The sequence below is a fragment of the Tauraco erythrolophus genome, chromosome 9 (genome assembly GCF_009769465.1).
Source record: "Tauraco erythrolophus isolate bTauEry1 chromosome 9, bTauEry1.pri, whole genome shotgun sequence".
Taxonomy (NCBI): domain Eukaryota; kingdom Metazoa; phylum Chordata; class Aves; order Musophagiformes; family Musophagidae; genus Tauraco; species Tauraco erythrolophus.
The window spans coordinates 33,564,234-33,583,676 of NC_141473.1; the positions used below are offsets into that span (position 1 = coordinate 33,564,234).

At 41.0% G+C, this 19,443-nt stretch overlaps 1 protein-coding gene across 1 annotated transcript; it reads right to left on the reverse strand.

Annotated features, from left to right (window-relative positions):
* Positions 1-574: 574 nt before the first annotated feature.
* On the reverse strand, positions 575-14,873 carry SLC16A9 (solute carrier family 16 member 9). The gene is made up of 5 exons (XM_009981965.2): positions 14,678-14,873; positions 5,297-5,440; positions 4,333-4,428; positions 1,094-2,002; positions 575-753 (listed from the first exon to the last, which is right to left on the reverse strand). Exons 1-5 carry the CDS (start codon positions 14,871-14,873, stop codon positions 575-577), a joined length of 1,524 nt encoding a protein of 507 aa, XP_009980267.2.
* Between the last annotated feature and the right edge of the window lie 4,570 nt (positions 14,874-19,443).

Genomic DNA, 19,443 nt, shown 5'->3' on the forward strand with positions numbered 1-19,443 from the left:
GTTCACTTCAGTTATGCAACACAAGGTTGTTTTTGTTCCCCCTCTTCTCCCTCCCTCAGTAAGCACTTCATTGTAAACTGGAGAAACTTTAAAAAGACAAGAAGTTAATCTAAGCATGATGTTGTAAGCACCTTGCCACAGTACTACATTCTAATAAGGCAAATTTTTGTTTTGTAAAGTCTGATTGTGCAACTCGGAGACCTATAAAAGGTGATGGAAATGCCAGCCTTCTCCTATAAGGAGCAGGCCTTCATTTTTTGCTTCAAAGTTTTCACCCCTCCACACCACCCCCCTTAAAAAAAAAAAAAGTAGAGCTGGTAATACAGCAGAATATACCCCTTACAGGGTGAAAGGAAATTACAGTAGACAAAGGCTGAAAACACAGCGCACAGTAGACAAAATAAGACTGTTCTTAAAAATAAAAAAGAAAGAAAAGAAGAAAAAGGAACTGAACAACAAGCAACAATGGAATTTTTTCTAGTGGAAGATTTTTGGGCTTCATAAATAAGTGGGAAATTACTAAAATACTTTGCTATATAATGTAAAAAAGCACAAAGTGTTTTCCAGTTGTCACCTAAGCACTAGATGCAACTTTGTAGGAGTAAGTATTTGGAGGTGACTTTGAGCTCTGACTGGTACAGGCGTTCCAGCAGGGTAACGCTGCCAACAGCAGAAGAAATCCACCCAGCAAGACACAAAAGCCACTGAAATAGAATGCAGTGTCATACTCCTGCGTCCAGTCGTAAAACCAACCTGAGAGTGAAAATGAGAGAAGCACATCAGTGAGGAGTTAAAAGTAACAAAGCACTGTAAGTTAGAGAAATACTATAGAAAAAAAAAAAACACAAAACAAACAAGACCAAATCTAAAATGCAGCTTGACCACTTCGACATGAAATGTGCTTTCATCACAGCCAAAACCAGAACACAATCAGCTTGGCCAGTTCAAGTGGAACAGCCTTTAATTTTTGCTGAAGATTTTTATTTCATCTTTCTATTGCTATTAGGACCAACTAGAACTACTCACATGCAAACGAATTCTGTCTGGTCCTGGCAAGCTCATGTTCACTTTATAGTATCTACCTTGAGCTTACCTACAATTGGTGGTCCAAGGCTATTTCCAAGTCCAGCGAAGAACATCAATATCCCATACGCATGAGTCAGTTTCTCAATTCCCACAGTCTTTGTTGTTACATACGGAAAAATCGACCAGTTCCCAGTCAGAAAACCCAAAATCCCAGAAAGTATCGCTAATGTAAGGTAACTTTTGGCAAACGGAATTGCAAACAAGGCCACGCCTGTCATTAGTAAGGTAGTTACGTACAGATACAAAGTGTTAACCCACTTAAAATCTGCCAGTATTCCTAGAGTAAGTTTGCCAACAGCAGTCATAATGCCTATAATGGAAATAAGAGGCATATGATAGTCATCTTCATTAACGTTCGCACTTCTTGCTACATCTTCCATGAGCAGAGAAGGAGGAAATCCACCAATATCAAAGAGCAAGATGGCAACAAAGAGAGCTGAAAATACTTTGTTCTTAAAAAGAACCATGGTTTCCTCCCAGTAGTTCAAATAGAGCTGCCACTTCCTTTTGGCGAGTTGCTTGCAGAAGTTTGTCTGTTCTACAACTTTCTTTTTATAAGTGTCTTTCTCATTTACATTGATTGAGCTTAATACATTCTTATTTAAAATGTTATCCTGTTTGTAATCAGCAATATTGTTCACACATTTTTCATCAGCATAGCCCTTTTCAAGGATGCTTATGTTTTCTTCAACAGTCTTTTCTTTTTCATGGTAAACAAAATATTGATCTGGGACTTTGTCTACACATGTTTTTTCCAGTGGAGGGGAATCAGATGACTCCAAGGGTCTCATTAGGCTGCCACATGCTAATATATTTAGAGACAGTGCACCAACTATTAGCAGACAACCATCCAGTCCATATAGATCAATAAGCTCTCTTTGCAATGCTGCATATATAAACAGTCCAACACTTGAGCCTGTAAAAGGAAAATAAGATCAGTTTAAACTGAAGAACTGAGAACATTTTTCAACACTAACAAACTTCTACATTTCAGCAGCTACACAGGAATGGTAAGTCACTTGTGTTCCTCTCTCCCCAGGCTAATGAACTGGTAAGTTATCGTCCCTCTTGAAGTTACAGCTTCTTTACTGAGTACACACAAAACAAAAATCCTTTCAAAATATCTGAACAATTTACGATGATTAACACTAGCAGACACTTTAGAAACAAGTAGGATCAATACTATATCTGATGAAAAACATCAAAGAACTATTAAGCCATTCTTCTGCCTTGCACTTACATACACGTATCCCTTCACGTACAACTTTGAGTTAGCACAGTTGGAATTTCTCACACCAACATCTTCCCCTCTCTCTCCTCCTTGCTTGCTGCTGCCTTCCTCCTCTAAGGCAGGAACAGACATGGGGTTCACCAAGAGCCCTCCTAGAAACAGCCCTTGACCACTTGGTGTTTAAGGAGGGAGGCTTGGTGTTTATTCCAAAGGCATTTCTGAAGCTCTGTAGGTCCAAATATGCATTTGAGAAATTTGGCTATTCAGAGGAAAACACTGAGGAATAAGCAATTACTATGACCACAAGCATTTTATGCAATCCTACCAATTTAAAGAAAAATCTCTTGGTTGAAGTGAGCATAGATCCATTGTAACCAATGGATGCCCACTCACAAACACAGAGCATTGTTTTTTCAAGTCAATTTAAAGACAAGCTTGAAATTAAAATGATTTGCTGAAGACTGTCTCTAGGTTATATTAAAGTCATTTATATACTCCAGTGCTAAACGCAGGAAAAAATAATTACAAAATTCAGACTCGTTTTGTCTTCCAGGTACTAAAAGATCAGGTCTTAAGGCAAACTAGCTGGAATCCCAACAAAAGCCAGTGAAAATTACTCCAAGGAACACTTCTGCAGAAGTTCCCTTTATTCCAAGGAACACTTCTGCAGAAGTTCCCTTTATTCCACTGATGTGGAACTGGCATTAATATCTCACAACACTGACAGTACTGACCAGGCCTCTCCTCACTAACAGTTACTGGAGAATTTTCCTTGTATTATCAGAGGTTCGTTTTTCTAGGATCCCTTTAACATACATGGATAACAAGCTGGGATGAGCTTTTGAAAGATTTCAGAATTTAGTCTCTTTTTAGATTGGAAATGAAAAAATATTAAAAATGTAAGCCTCAACTTCAACCACTCCTTTACAGATGTAGATAATGTGAGGTTATGGTGATCCAGCGTCCATATCCTGCATCTCCAATCTCTTTCTCACCTCTGATCTTCCATAAGAAAGGAGAGCTCTATGGAAAGTTTCCCCTTTTATTACTGTTCTGGTTTCAGCTGGGACAGAGTTAGCTCTTCTTTTTAGCAGCTAGAAGAGCTCCGTGTTTTGGTTTTACTCAGAGGCTCGCTCTGAGAAGAATGTTGATAGCACACTGATGTTTATAGTTGGCACAGACCTCAAGGACTTCTCAGCTGCCGTGTTCTTGCCAGTGTGCAGGAGCACAACAGGATAGGGGGGAGCATAGCCAAGATGGGGGGTCCATGACTCTCCTTATGATTTGTACTTAGACTTAGGATTGAGGCCAAACTGGCCAATTAGTATTCCATGTCATGCAGCGTCATGCCCAGTGTAAAAGTGAGGGTCGGCCGGAAAGAAGGGCTTTTGCTCTTCCGGGACTCTCACTCTCAGACTCTGAGAGTGCTCCCTCTGTCTTGCTCTTTATTTTCGGGCCTCTCGCTCGTCCGGGATTGCGGTATCGGGATTTATCTGTTTCGGGATCATTGGTTCGGGATGAGACGGGCCTTGGCCAAGGGGTGGGGAGCAATTACACCGTACATCACTTGTTTGTACATATTTATCCCTGTACATATCCGTACATATATATATTGGTCATAGCAGTAGTAAATTGTTCTTATCTCAACCCACGTGTCTCTCTTCTTTTTCTCCTCTAATTCTCTTCCTCATCCCCGGGGGGTGGGAGAGGGTGAGTGAGCGGCTGTGAGGAGTTCAGCTGCCAGAGCATACAGCTCAAGCTACTTATGAGTCTGCTTGCATTTTAGTGAATACCCTTCTCTCATCTATACGGATAACCCATACCATACGCTCACAAGTATAGTTACTATTTTATCTTAAGTCTGAACTTATCTGTTCATTGCTATTGATGTTTTGACTTAAGAAGCACTTCAGGAAGTAATTGAGAAAAATACAATCTCTTGGGTTTTATTGCCAAGGTAATGGTAGCTGTATCAGAGTTCAAAAGTTAGAGAGAACGACAATTAAAAGTCATACCTGTTGAAATCAGACCAAGTGCAAGGCCTCTGCGTTTGTCAAAATAGTGGCAAGTAATGGTAACTGTTGCGGTATACAAAAGGCCACATCCAAGCCCTTGAGAAAAAGAGTTAGAAATTAAGCATGCAACATACTCTGGGAAAAGAACATCCCTTTTTATTCCCCAAGTAATACAGTGGTGTACCCTAGGCACAGAGGTACTTTTTAACTCTGGCTCAGCACCAGCCACACTGGCCTCATACTGACGGGGCCTTTAGGCTGCCTGCACTGTCCCACTTCCCTCTCCCCCGACCATCCCTGGCTGCAGAACCTGCATGGAGCAGGCTGGGTTTGAGGAGCTCACCAGCTCAGGCTCTGTGTTATGTAGAAGGGTTATGTGGCTTTCAGTCCAGGGGCTGGCCCCAGAAAAGAGCAGATCTGCATCCACGTGGCACTGTGCCCGAGTCAGCACGCGGCTGGGTCTCACTTGGCCAGCAAGGTGCCCGGGTTCCTGGCACAGTTAATTGGATAAACCACCCACAGCAGCCCTCTGCAGCACAGAGGGGCAGGTCACCACCTGCCAGGAGAACAGGACTTCCACGCCTTTAGCACAGCATTTCAGGTGCAACCCAGTTATGTGCAGACGAAACGTTATTCCTTTAAGACTGGCCCTTCACACTTGCAGAACATCTGCTTGATTCCACCCCTTCGGTAAAACCTCTGCCTCTCCATCTCTAACAATCACGTCAACAGAGGAAAAACTGTTCTCAAACCCTGATGAACATATGCATCACCTTTATGTTTCACTACATGGTAATGGTCCTCCTGTGGGACACCCCTCTCCACCCCAAAGTAAAGCATTCCCTGATAAATCAAGTCCCAGACTACTGCTGCCTCTATGAATCGGTTTCTCATTTCAGATTCATAAACCAAGACTCAAAGTAATAAAGATTAAGTCCCTATATGAAGGGGAGCTGCTTCTTACCAACAACAATCCCATATGAAACATATAGAAAGTATATGTTAGGTGCGAAACTGCTCATCATGAGACCTCCGGCCACCATAAAGCCGCTGAAAATTGCTACTGGTCTTGCTCCAAAAGATGATACGCATATACTGCAGACAGGACCTAGAGGAAAGGCAGGAAAAAATATCAGTAAATATCAGCATCAGTAAGAACTTCTAAAAAAAAAATCTTAGTCTACGGAAATGTTTCTTGCAATAATTATTTAAACATATAATTATATTTAACAACAATTCAGAGTACTTATTTTTACAGGATTCTTTAAAGAGTCAGTTATAAAAATAAACATCAGTTTTGCAAGTTTTTTTGCTCAAGGATAAACTGACATCAAGACAACGAAATGGTACCAAGGCTGGGAGGGAGACAGCAAGCAAAACATTCTTTAAACATAGGAGCCAACCGTATCCTGGGCTGCATCCAAAGAAGCTCGGCCAGCAGGTCAAGGGAGGTGATTCTGCCCCTCTACTTTGCTATGGGAGGATGACAGGATCACCATTCTATGAGCCTTCCTCTCAAAAGAAGAAAAAAAGTAAAGAAACCCCCATCCTCTCCTCTAGAACAAACCACTATCCTGGAACCTGATCCAGAACCAACAAATGATCTAGAACGGGGGGGGGGGGGGTGGGGGGGGGTGGGGGGTGTGTACCTAGAACCTGCTCTAGAACCAGTAAGAGCTCTAGAACCTGCTCTAGCACCAGATCCAGAACCAGTAAATTATTTAGAACCCTAAACCAAGCTAGGAACCCTGTCTAGGGCCCTCTCACTACCAAACCACCAACTCAACAATTCATTCCTGATCTTGGGAACAACTGCACCAACACCATCCTAAATGAAAACCAGACTCAAACACATCTGGACCCAGACTCTAGGCCCCCAGGTCAAGAGCAAGCACATTTCTTTCTCCTTTTCAAGCAAAGAGATTGGGAAATACGCAGATGAATGCTGATATTGTCTTCCAGTAAAGTAGGCAGTGCCACTCCAACATTGATGGTAACTATTGATGCTCTCATGGGACCCCACATGCAGTACTGCCTTCAGCTCTGGGGACCTCAACATAAGAAGGACATGGAACTGTTGAAGACAGCCCAGAGGAGGGCCACAAAGATGATCCAAGGGCTGGAGCACCTCTTCTATGAACACAGGCTCAGAGAATTGGGGCTGTTCAACCTGGAGAAGAGAAGGCTCTGGGGAGATCTTATAGCAGCCTTCCAGTACTTAAAGGTACTACAAAAAAAGCTGGAGAGGGTGTGTAGTGATAGGACAAGGGGCGATGGCTTTAAACTGAAAGAGGGGAGATTTAGATTAGATATAAGGAAGAAATTTTTCACTCAGAGGGTTGTGAGGCACTGGAACAGGTTGCCCAGAGAAGTTGTGGATGCCCCATCCCTGGAAGTGTTCAAGGCCAGGCTGGATGAGGCTTTGAGCATCCTGATCCAGGGGAAGCTGTCCCTGTCCAAGGCAGAGGGGCTGGAACTAGATGATCTTTGAGGTCCCTTCCAACCCAAACCATTCTATGATTCTATGATACATACTAGACTGTAACACTGTCGCTGCACACCTAAGGACTTGTACAAAAGTTCTGAAAAGAATCTTCCTCTTTAGGTGCCAGAAGTTAGACCATTAGCCAGGCTTTAACCAAGCAGGTATTTTTGACAGAGCCTTAAACTATGTTTAAGAAAAGATGGTATCTATATTCATCTTGATATAAGATGAGATTTATAAAACTGAAATGGTAAACAGTAACTTCTGATCACAATCATGGCAAGAATGCCACCTGGTGCCTAGATAGAGGAAATATCTGCTAATATACCAGAAAAAGAAACACAGTACTCTTCCCTGATTTTCTAGGGAATTAAATACCTACTGGTTAGTATTCTACCAAGTAACTGTTTACTACCTATCTGAGTTTCTACTGCAAAACTATGGAAACTAAAAGGCATTTATTGAGAAAGTCCAGAGCAATGTACATGGAGCTTGGAAGAGGTTTCTCCCTCTCTTTATTCCCCCAATATTTCTTGGTTGGTTAGCTTTTCAAAACAAGAACAAAGTGCAGGCAACATTCGTACTCTGCCTCTACTCAGCCAGTTCTCCTTTCACAAAGTGGTAGAACAAGCACTTATTTTCAGTCGTGTGACCTGGAATACACCTTTTATTCTGAAGTAGCGTGCAAGCTCAGTGCCCTGCATACATAAGCAATCAGCAAGGGACTTGGCTTGTAAAAGACAATCTCTCATCCTGCAGTTCCAAACCTTCATAGACTTATATGTTAGTCCCAAGATCCTAAACTCAGGAACTCTGAGATTAGACGTTAGATACAGAGATGAATGACATTATTCAAAAACCACCACCACCACCAAAACCCTCACCACCTTTGTATCTCATTCACAGTGATACAAAGACACTTCATGGTCGATACAATCTGCCAAAGCAGTAACTTTGGAGCCTGCTGGTTGTTAAGGTTGGTCCTCCCTGACTCAGGCACGTCTGAGATTCCCAGCAGATGGGAGGTGAGCCCAGAGAGGTGATACGAGGTGAACCACAGTTGGAGCTGAGGATGGTGCTGGCCTAGGGTTTGCAGACAGGAGCTAGCAGCTGGGAATGCAGGCAAGGTTTTTGCGTGGTTACCGGCCGTGAGACGAACAGCTCTGGCAGGCAGGAGCACGGATGCGTTAGCAGGTGAAACAATGCTCAAAGGCAAGGCAGGTCAGAACTTTCGCGCTACGTGAGAGTTATCTGCCTGGGGAACGTAAAGGGAAATGGGTCTGCCTTGGGGCTTGTCCCGGCAACGAGTCAGAGTTACAGAAGAATCGAGAAAAATCTTCTGGGGAAGAGGGGTTTATTTGGATTGTGGAAACGGTGAAAAAGGAAGATGTAAGCGCTCGCTGCTTCTCAAGAGTCAGCACACTGCGGGAATGAAAGCCGGCCAGAACAACTTGGGCAGAGCAACTCGCCGAGAACAAAGGCTGAGAGTGTTAGATCACTGATGATTCTTAGAATTAATTACTAGAACTGGCAAATTAAGATTGGTATGTTTCCTAAAACCACAGGATTTAAAAATAAACAAAGGATTTAATCTGTATTACATAAAAAAATTCTTCTACACTAAAAGAACATTAGGTAGTGATAATATAATTCAATTAAGCAGAGGAATTTGCACTCTTTCTATTCTTTATTTCTCACTCACCACCTTGCTAAAAGAAACAGTATTTCCCTTCTGCCAGCTCTCTGTATTTCGACACAGCTTCTTTCAGAAGGTCTCTGTCCAGCCTGTGTTGGTGGTACTGGTACAGACCACATGATCTCTACTAGAGGGTCCAAAGGGAAGCTGGACCCTCTGACCCCAAGCCAGAACAAGGGAGGCACAGAGATGCTCTTCCAGCTTCTCCCACTTAAAGAAAATAATCCCAAAGGAGAACAAAAAGTACAAAGAGATCTTTTTGCTCTGACACGGAAAACAACCTGCACAAAACTGAAGAACCTGCTCCAATAAGCCCAGTATTAATGTGTCATCTCACACAGCAAGAGATCTGGCAGCTTGGCAATGGCCCTGTTTATAAGAAGTGCCAGTATAAGTATTAAAATAATTATCATAGGTCTCTGGGACGAGAAGAAAAACAGCTCTGTCATCCCCTTCACACTGGGCCTTACTTTCACACTCCCCTCATCATACTGCTAGAAAATAAAAGTCACAAAAGAAAACTCCCATGACAGCCAGTATCTTTGTTCTTTTCCCTGCCTCCTCACATTCCTTTTCTTTCTCTGTTTACCAAAGAGCTAGTGGTTGTTTTTTTTTTTTCCACCAGCAACAGTATCTTTGGTTAATACCATGGTATTTGCACAGGTGTTCACTGTACGCAAACATGTTATTCTCCACAAGTAATTCAAGCACAATGAGTTCAGGGCAGTTAATTCCGGTCAAACACCCAACTTTTCCAGAGTGGGACTGAGACTTGCTCTGTGAACTCCTGCCCTGTGGATTTTGTTCAAAGTAGACATCCTGAAGAACATAAGAGTCTATGTACAGCTGCATAGGAAACGGTTCTTCAGGCAGTATAAGAGTTTTCACTAGTTGACTCACTTTCAGAAAGATCTTTCCACTGACAATGTATTTCTCACCATAACATGAACAACATAAAAACAAAATCCCAGTGGCAATCCTCAAAAGTAAGCATGGAAAATGGTTTTTAAGTCAGCTTCTTGTTCAGTTTGCCAAGCAACTCCAGGGGTTAGCACTGGTATTAGAATCCTATTTGAAAACATCGATAAATATTTATCTCTCTTACAAATGAAAACCTGGGCCTTTTCTCCTTCCAAATGATGTCTCTTAAAGCTAGACGAAACTCTATCAAGAAAAGATACCAGCCCAGTTTATAAGAACGACAGCTAACTCTAGGAAGAAAACTGTATTGTTCTGAAAGACTTAGAAGGCAGCACAGGGACAGCTACTGCTCTTCTGCAGACAACCAGTCAAGGCTCAGCAGCCAGTAATACAATTACCGGGCTCTGCAGGAGAGCAGTCAAGAAGATCCCCAGACAAATTGGAAAGAAACAGCAGAAAGAAGATGGGCTCTCACAACAGATCTTCATGCAGGGAAACTAAAGAGGAAGAACTCCTAGGAGGAATCATTTGTACGTTGGTATTTGCATTAAGATTTTTTTTGAATAAAAGACTTTATTCTCAGTGAGACCTGGATGTGACAGTGAGTCCTTCCTGAAATGTGAAAACAAAACATCTGCTACTCACACAGGAACTTCGTAACTACCAGGATCTTCTGATCTCCTAATGAGTACAAAGTTGTTTTGTTCAACGGACATCGAGAACTAACACTCTTCCTCAATCTTCTCACATGAAGAGAAAAATTCTGCAAACTAACACTCCCTTCCTCCACTCACTCATCTCGAGGGCCCTCCCTCCTTCACCTCATACACACACAAAACCTTTTGCTAAACAAACAATACTGGACAGCTGAGTTCTTTTTCTTATCTCCTGCATTAATCTGACCCACCCTACTTGTTGGTGTCTGTCCGAGCATGCTGAAACTGTAGAGTAGAAGCAACTGCTCACGGACTGTACGTAAAATCCACTGGACAGAACACAAGAATATTTTTTGCATATTAAATGCATTGCTACAACCTGGTCATAATAGATATAACATTCTGCAAGTGTTTGTACTTTGGGTAAGCATATAGATCAGAGAAAGCCTTTTTACACTGGACAGCAACCCGCTCCCAGCTGATAGAAAAGACTGTTCCTTTCTGATAAAGTTATTAAATGAACCGGGCTCGTCTTCGGAGGAGTCTCTGGGACACCCTCTCTCCTCCTCACAAACTATGTATAGCTTCCATAGTTTATCATGAGGGTTATCCATGTGCAAGGTTTTTGTCCAAAAATGTGTAGATGCTGCAAAGATTTTTTTAGAGGTGTAAAAATATTGCTTGAAAACACAAAATTAATCTTTTTAAACATTTAACAGTAAATTACTCAGACCAGCAGAAACACCCTATTAATTTATCAAGACATGCCTTTCAAGGAAGAATCTTCCCTTTGTTCTTTCTCCATTAATAAAGGGCAGTGGGAACGGGAGACATATTGCTGGTTTCTCCTGCTACGCCAAATACTGTGAAGTCAATTGTTACGATAAACAGCTGTGGTGCCAATTACAGGCACTAAGGTCTTTGTCTGTTTTGGTTTTAACAAGTATAACATGGATCAAATTTAATTTCAGGCTCGAAATGGATGTAAAATTAAGAACACTTGGTGCAGGAGAAACACACGATCTTCAACAATGTAATAAATATCTTCCTCTGGTCTGTTTTAGTAGCGGAAACATGCTAAGCTCTTTCAATTTTTTCCTATGCAACAAGCCCTACATCATCCATGGGGCCATGTGCTGCATCTGCTATAGCCTGACCAGCGTTATGACACCTAATACTGTAGAGGAGGTCTCACCACTGCCCTGTACGACAACACTGAGGCTTTGCTTTCACTGTTTTAGGCACATTTCTTCCAATACACTGTAAGGTCACATCACAGAAAATCATAAGTTATCCTGCAAGGAAGAGATCAAGCAGGTCCCTGTCCCATCCCCCTTTCCAGCTGATGAGTCAAATAGTCCAGCTCAGGGCTGAACACTGGCCTTAGCAACACCATCTGTGCTGCGAGCAAGAGGACAGAAATCAAACACCAGGCGACTAGGAAATTCATCTCAATAAACAAGGTGCTGTACCGGGTTTCTATGTCTCGAGTCTAAGTTTAGCTCTCAAGCAAGTCAGAAGTAAACAGCATAGAAAGGATACAGCAAATGTGAAGGGACTCACCAGCATCAGCTACTTCAAAAAACATTTAAGACTACATGTACAGAGGGAAGGGGAGAAGACACACAGAATCTTTTTCTCTGCCAGCTGACATACAATTAAGGACATTCTCTTCATGTTGGTGAAATTACTGTACTCATATAGTGAAGTCACTGGATCTACCTTTCACTGTTACAGAAGCTAGTTAATGTGGATCAATGACAAAAGCCTTCCTTTAAGAAAATGGACATGAACTTATTCCTGTATGTAGCTGCAAATCTACCATAACTGCCACTCTTTTCCCAGTCTGGCATCTACAGCTTCAGAAAGGTGATGTTAAGTTGGAAAGGGGTCACAGAAGTCTTAACAGCTCTTCAGAAGAGTCTTAATTAAAAGAGTGGAATCTCTTGCATCGACGGCAAACAGACTGTATGAAGGAACAGGCTTAAAAGAAAATTTAGAATCAATTTGATTGCAGTCTCTAGACACATCCCACACTTACTCAGAGACGCTTCAAAATATACCACTTAACACTATTCATCAGCTGAAAACTAAAACTAAGCAACTTATATCATAAGATTACATACTTCTAAGGAGGGAATTAACTACTGAGAAAAGTTGTAAGAGACGGAGAATGCACTAATCAAACATGTTCTAAATCAAATGAGAACAACAATATTTTCTGCATGCAACATGGATTGCTTTAAGAGTACCAATGCTTGAAAATATGTCTTTGGATAACTAGATCAGAGGCTGGAAATCAAAATAAGGAGGAGAAGGGAAAGAACAACAAATACTAGAAGAGTCAAGATAGGAACAGTAAAAGGCAAGGGGACTCACAAAAGGCTTTGGGGAGAAGCTGTCCTGTTACTAGCATTCACACACGCAATATTGCCGCTGAAATCAACTTGCTAGGGGAGATTGTTAAGTTAATAAGTTACAGATAACATCTTTTCACACACATGAAAATATGCTAATTTAGGAAAATTCAATTAGCCCGACCACCTGCTTAACATAGGCCACAACACACAATGGTCCCATCTGGCTTATAATACCGGAACCTGCAACAGCAGAAATAAGAGCAGAAGCAAGCTTTCTTTTCCTGTATCCATGAAAAGGGCCTAGCGTTGCACTGCCTTACAGCAAATGTTCTGTGCTGAAAACACATACGTTCTTCACACTAGCGACTAGGTCTGAAAAAGGTTTGCTATGAAAACCGCATGAAAAATTGTAATTTATCCAGAGCATTCTAGCTTTAGGTAAAGGTTATGATGCTTACAGTGTCCCTCCAACAAGATTATTTAAAGTTATCCTTAAGGTCAGATCCTAGCTTGATAAGACTGTGGGATCTTCCATTTCAGGTAAAGCAAGGAACACATATCTTGTTTTCACTCAACCCTGACAAAATCCATGCAATTAAAAGGCCCTCACTGTACTTTTCTTTGAAGGCATTAAAAACAGGAATGATTGTTAAGCTTCTAAATCCCCAAGTGGAAAGAATAAAAGTACACTGACAGACAACGCTCCTCCTAATCCGTCAAAATTTCCAGTAATTTAATCATTCTATATAAGAATCAATTACAATAGTACCTTTTATTTGTATTATTCAGTCACAGAAGTTTCTATTTGCTATAAAGCACACTATTGACAATTGCTCACAGTGACAAGACAGAAGGCACTAAGAAATCTGGAAACTAGCATGATATTAACACACAAGAAATGGGGCTGAGGCTCTTGTCAGAGGAGTTGGCTAGAGAGTTCTGGTCTCCAGGGAGAGGGTTTTTCTTCACCCTTTCTCTTGCAATTCCCTTCTGCCTAGATTTTCTTCAGCAATTATCTTGTTTAGCCTTCACACACACCCCCCACACACACTTCACACTCACACTCAAGTTTATTTAGGTCTTAATCCATTAATAATAGGATTTAAAGCCCTTAAAACAAGAAAATAAAAAGTATGACGGAAGTGCAGTCTAGAGTTTTTTGTCTGCTTACACCCCGGGAATGAATATAATCTTCTTGTGGTTAATGTCACACCTGTCTTTGCCCATTTCTGTTCCGCCCAGTGATATAAAACCCTAACACAAGTGTGACATCAGTATTTGGCCAGTTACAGCGTCATACAAAGGAGCGGTCTTTATTCATGTCTGCATCACTATTTGAACATCAACTTTCTTTTAAGGAAAGATTTCTTCAGAATCCTGAGCTGAATTTTGTCCATTAAGCTACATAATTGCTGTTGCCCATAGCAATTTCTCAGCTGACAGGGAATTTTTCCCAGATTCAGCAAAAAGATAATAGTTTCCATGGTGAATCTTTGAAAAGCAGAAGTTAGCAATATTACCCAGTACAATATCCATGCTCGATATTAAAACAACAACAACAAAATGGACCTATGGACTTTCAAAGGGGTGTTTTATTTCCCTGAAACCCTACTGTTACTCTCCAAGTGACAGTGTCTTGCTAAAGGAAAGCTTCCAGTAAAGTAGTTCTATTTAATGCCACTGTAATCCATAACTTTCCAGGCTTCAAAGGGGGCGCTTCTCAAACAAACAGTGGAAAAGAGACCTCACCCACTCTAACTGGTGAATTTATTTCTAAAGCTGAAAAATAAGTAACTGGTTTATTAATTGACTCTTTTTTTGTTTCCTTAAAGCACTTGAACCATTTCAGACTAATGGTTTGCTCTGATTTTAAAGACACTAATGCAAATGTTAGTCTTAAAGCCTCATTAAAAAATATTAAAAATCCCATCAATAAAACTACAATTCAGTTTTCCAGAGAGAGTTTGGTTTTTCTACTTTACTCAAATAGAATAATTTGGAGTTTTCTAAGGGTAATATTTTTATTGCTTTTTTACCATTATTTTGTTTTAGTTTATGTATAACGGAAATACAAACGTAGTCTTCTAATCCATCTTGACCTAAAAGAAAAATGCAGCATCCTCATTCTATCATTCACAGCCATCTTTAATATCATTCCAAAAGCACACACAGATGAAAATATCTAAATATCTATTAAATGCTTATTAGATACCACATCTACACTTACTGGCAAGCAATCCGATTCCATTTGCTAGTGATCCAACCCAAGCAGTCTTGCCTTTCCCTTCTCCAAAAGCGTCCAGCCATGCTACATACAAGACTCCCACCGCCAGCGGTGATCCGTAGCACAAGAGCTGAGTAAAGAAGGAAACAACAACAACCACCCAGCCCCAGCCACCATCTGGTGGTTTCCGAAATACCATCTTGTCAGAGAAGTGCAGATGTACAGGCAGGACCTGAGTAAACAGAAAACAGACAGAACAGAGCGTTAGAAGTGTGACTGATCTGGGTTTGCTAACACACGTGAGCTGTACAGAGTGGTATACATTCAAACAGGCTTATTTCAACCATCCTTCAAGAAATATATGCAACATAGCATACAAACAATGAAACTCTGTTACCATTTGGTACTTCTAGCTCTTCTGCGTGACACAGGAACAGTACACAAAGCACTAGTAAGTCATACATACATCATCATGGTACTACAAAAAGTGGGAACATTTCATCTTCTGAGCATTAAATGGGCTTTGTGAAGACCTCAGGCATTAATATCTGACACAGTTCAACAAGAGAACCTCATGGCCACCAGCTGTTAAGCCCTCAGATATCCTGAGTGAAGCGTATAGGCTTGAAGGACTGGAAAAGCTACAAGTGTAAAACAATCCCAATAAATAATTTAGAATTTAAAAAAATTAACAAGTATAAAAATCTTAGTTCAAGGTCCAAAAAATCTAAAAAAAAAAAAAATCTCTACTTAGTCGTACTCTCAGCATCGTGCCTTGCAGTTTAGCAAGGTGTTTGCCACCAGATAGTGTACTCTGGGAGGAACAGGCCTAGAGGAAGACTGGGATTCTGGAAATAGTAACAGTTCAGTACTCTGCTCTGTCAACAGGGTGATGTGTAGAGGAGTGATGCATCCAAAAATGACTTTGTACGTATTAGTAAGTGAAGTCAGTTCTAAAACTGTATACAGGTGTTGGCTTACATGCCAAGACATGGCGGTATTAAACACGCACACAAAAATCTCCTATGATCTGTTAGTGTCCGCTCTCTGCACAGTTTGCACACTTCACCCTTCCCCAAACTGGCACTTACTTCTCAGACTCCATCAGTACCACCTTCCTCCTTTGCATAGCAAGATCCTTCACCTATGCATCTATGGCTTGAAATAAGTGACTGTCCACACACCTTCTCAAGACTAGTTTGTGAATGCAGGGGCTGACGCCTCTAACATCTAGCAAAGAATTTAGAAGTTTCCAGGCTAAAGTGCTTTGGAGTTCAGATGACTCCAATGATACACGAATCCCTGTGCACACAACTAACTAACCCGCCCTGCCTTTCTACAGGGAGAAATCTGCCGAGGCCATAATCACAAACCCCACGTTCTGTTCCTGGCTCTGTCACTAACCAGATGTGTGATTCTCAACAATTTTATGTCCTTTACCCTGTAAGATAGAAACAGATAAGATCTTACCCTGTTTTCTTTCTCAAGGACCATCTTCACACTCCAGATTACGCATTAAGACCTCTGGAGTAACAGTTCTGCTCTGGGAGACTCCCAAGAGGCAAAGCAGAAAAAACATGTCGCACTGCCTTTTTGACTTATAATACAGAGGAGATGGAAAAAGATTGCTGCTGTATGAAAGCAACAGTGTAAACAAGTAGGCAGTAACAGAACTTCTATTCAAGCTCCTCATATCCTTTGCTTGGGCAATTTTTAAGAACTTGCATGGAAAACTTACAAAAAAGCTACAGTATAAAACTTTGAGGAATAATTACTATAGAGACATGAAAAACGCCAGTTCTAGCTTACAGACGCACTTAAATGTTACTTAGAGGGTAGATACTTACGGATGATAACAAAAAAGTCCTTCAGCTTCCTACAAATGTACCTTCATGTGGCGGCTCTACCTGCAGAAAAAAAGAACAGCAAAGCAAGATTTTAGCTGAAGTATCACTGCAACAGTGAATGCAACTCTGAAAAACTGGTGCCTTCACATTAAATTTCTTCTTTTTAATCTTTTCAGTGGAACTTAGAAGTAATGACATTGTCTCAGTGGAGAAATACTGATCCTCCCTCAATTAATTAACAGCTGACAGCAGCCTTGAGCTCCAAAATAACAAAAACTTTGTCTACTAATGTAAAATAAACTTCCGCGTTCTAGGTCTTTTAGAAGTGATTTACAGTTTTAACATGCTGACAGTCCTTCAGGATACAGTATTTCCAGTTACAAATGTTATAAAGTTATACATTTCGGTTATAAATGTAAACTCTGATTTATTTCCTCAAATGTCTGGTAAGTGTCTCTTGACTAGATGAGATGCAAGGGTGATGGTTGGGACAGACAGAAATCATACCACACCATACGGTATCAAAAGCATTAAAAAGCCACTTACAGTTACTTTCCTACAACAATAACTTTTATACAAAGGGGATCACTGTATTTCTACACAAAATATTTAAACTACATATATAGTCACCAAAAGAGTTGACATATGCATTTCTCTGCACATTAAATAAGGATCACTTGGCTTGTTTTGCCCCTGACTGGAGTAAAAATGGTGGAAATAAATAACAGCTCCAAGAAAAGACACTTCCACTGAGACAACGCAAAGAAGTTTTCAGAAAACCACTAAAATAATGGCAATAGACAGTAAATAATCCCAACTTGTATTATTTTAAAAAGTAATCTTTGGAAAACAAACACATTTTAGCTGTTATATTGATTTCCGCTATATTGGTGTCCTAAAATTTGGCACAGAGACAACTCTTGAGTTCAGTTCTGCTATTCTAGATGTTTGTTGGAGTGGAAGGAAGGGCAGGGCAGTAGAGGAAAAAAGTTTTCGAAGTCTTAGGTCACGGAGTCTTTTTTAATAGAAAGACTATAAAAATCTCTGGATCAGTTCCTCATCTGCTGCAAGTTTGCACAGCTTTACTGACTTTAAACCCACTGCTTCCAACTTATTGCAGCAAAAGAACTAACCTCCTACATCCTGATGCCTCCTTCTTTGCACCACAGATATCTTTCGCATCTTTTAGCTAAATAAGATTTTAGACAGCAAAACCACTTCTACTTTCTAAACACCTCGAGGCATTTACAGCGTGCAATTGTCAAGCAAAGAGTGAAAACCACCATCATTTTCTCCCTCCAGAAATTGTCCTCAAAGTGAAGACAGATCTACAAAGTAACACAGTTTGTTTTTAAGAGCCAACATGACCTGGCTTTTCCTTCCCTTTCTTGCAGGTTGCTCCTTCATCTCACATCACTGTGTGCCTATTACCTAAAACAAGGCGTATTTTCTAACTTCCCTGAAGGCACGAAGTCGTCCTGAAGAGAGCACATGAGCAGAGAGCCCAGTGCGAGGAGCCTGTTGTCCAGAGTCCTCTGCTACGATGCATGGGGAAAGACGTCCCAGTCAACCAAGCTGCTGCTGGGAATGTAGATTTCAATACACCTTTTATTGGTACTTTATTTTATGCTCCCCTGAAAATGACAAGTTGTACTAGAAAAGCTGAGTAGCACAGACAAGAGCCCACAGCAGGAGCTAAACCTGCGCTACTCCCAACACTGCCTGCACGGGCATCGACTCTGTGCATCGACTTGGGAAGGATCCAAAGTGCCTTTTACTAGTTTCTATCTGTGCGGAAGGAGGACACAGACTGTACAGATACACGCGATCATCAAAAATAAAGAAACAGAAACCACTTAACACCACAAGACCACTTAACAGTGTTTTGTTTTTATCTCTTGGAACCAACCAGGAAGATTTGTGTGATCCTGGAAAGAGACAAACAACCCTGAGTTTACGATTCAGGTCGGAACCATTTCATGGACCTTACTGTCCACAAAACCTAAGGATGTTGTTGCAGACTCCAGGAAACCTAGACACATCAAAAATACTGAAATGGAGAAAGGAAGCATAAAGAATTAAACAATAACTTGAAGTTTGGTCAGAAAAAGCTTTTCTGACTCACTGCAAATAAGAATCAGAGGAAGAAAGCTACTTGATGAAAGCCTTTACCACCACCAACAACAAAAAGAAACCCTAGAAAATGAACTAAACAACAACAGCTTTAATGTGGAAAGAAAGAGGTGTCTGGCTGCAACGATTTTCTTTTCTCTAAGCAGCTGTATCACAATATCGAGCTCTTTTTCTATAAATCTTCAAATTTGGCTTAAAGATCACAGAGGAACACAAAAAAAAGAATTGGTCTAAAGAACACAAGCACAACAGAAACATTAGCCCTCAGCACAGAAACTTGTCTTAATCTGTGGCAAAGGGAATCTTGAGAAAGACAGTAGCAATGTGATTGTTTCCAGTTTGTGCAGCCAGAGTCCTGTTAAGTACGCCGCTTCCTGCGAGCAGCACATGGCCGCAAGGAAAGCCGATGCCAGCAGAATCAGTGTGTGATTAACACTCGGCTAATCCAGTTTTGCAAGGCGCTGGTACAAATTAAGACGGTACCAGCCAGAATGGTAACATCCCTCATTTTAAGTTGAATGAGATTTCACATAAATTTCTATTTATATTTCAGGCAACATTCTTGCAATTATAATCTGAAGTTTCTGCTACCCTTAGCTTGCAAGTAACACCTAAAGCGTTAGAGTGGCAGTGAGGCATTACAGTCGTTTGTAACATGCTCATCACATTCAAACACTGGCATACCTACTGACATGACGGTATAAGCGTTGTATTAAATGCACTGGAAAAGACACATCTGTACTTTGACGACATCAGACTTTAACTGATGTTCTAACTATGCTAGCCCCC

Coding starts and splice junctions, on each gene's coding strand:
- SLC16A9 (XM_009981965.2), bottom strand. CDS start 14,873: ATGGTATTTCGGAAACCACCAGATGGTGGCTGGGGCTGGGTGGTTGTT. Junction 5,441..14,677: donor TGGAATCGGATTGCTTGCCA/GTAAGTGTAGAT, acceptor CCTTTCCTCTAG/GTCCTGTCTGCAGTATATGC. Junction 754..1,093: donor CCTTGGACCACCAATTGTAG/GTAAGCTCAAGG, acceptor TTTCACTCTCAG/GTTGGTTTTACGACTGGACG.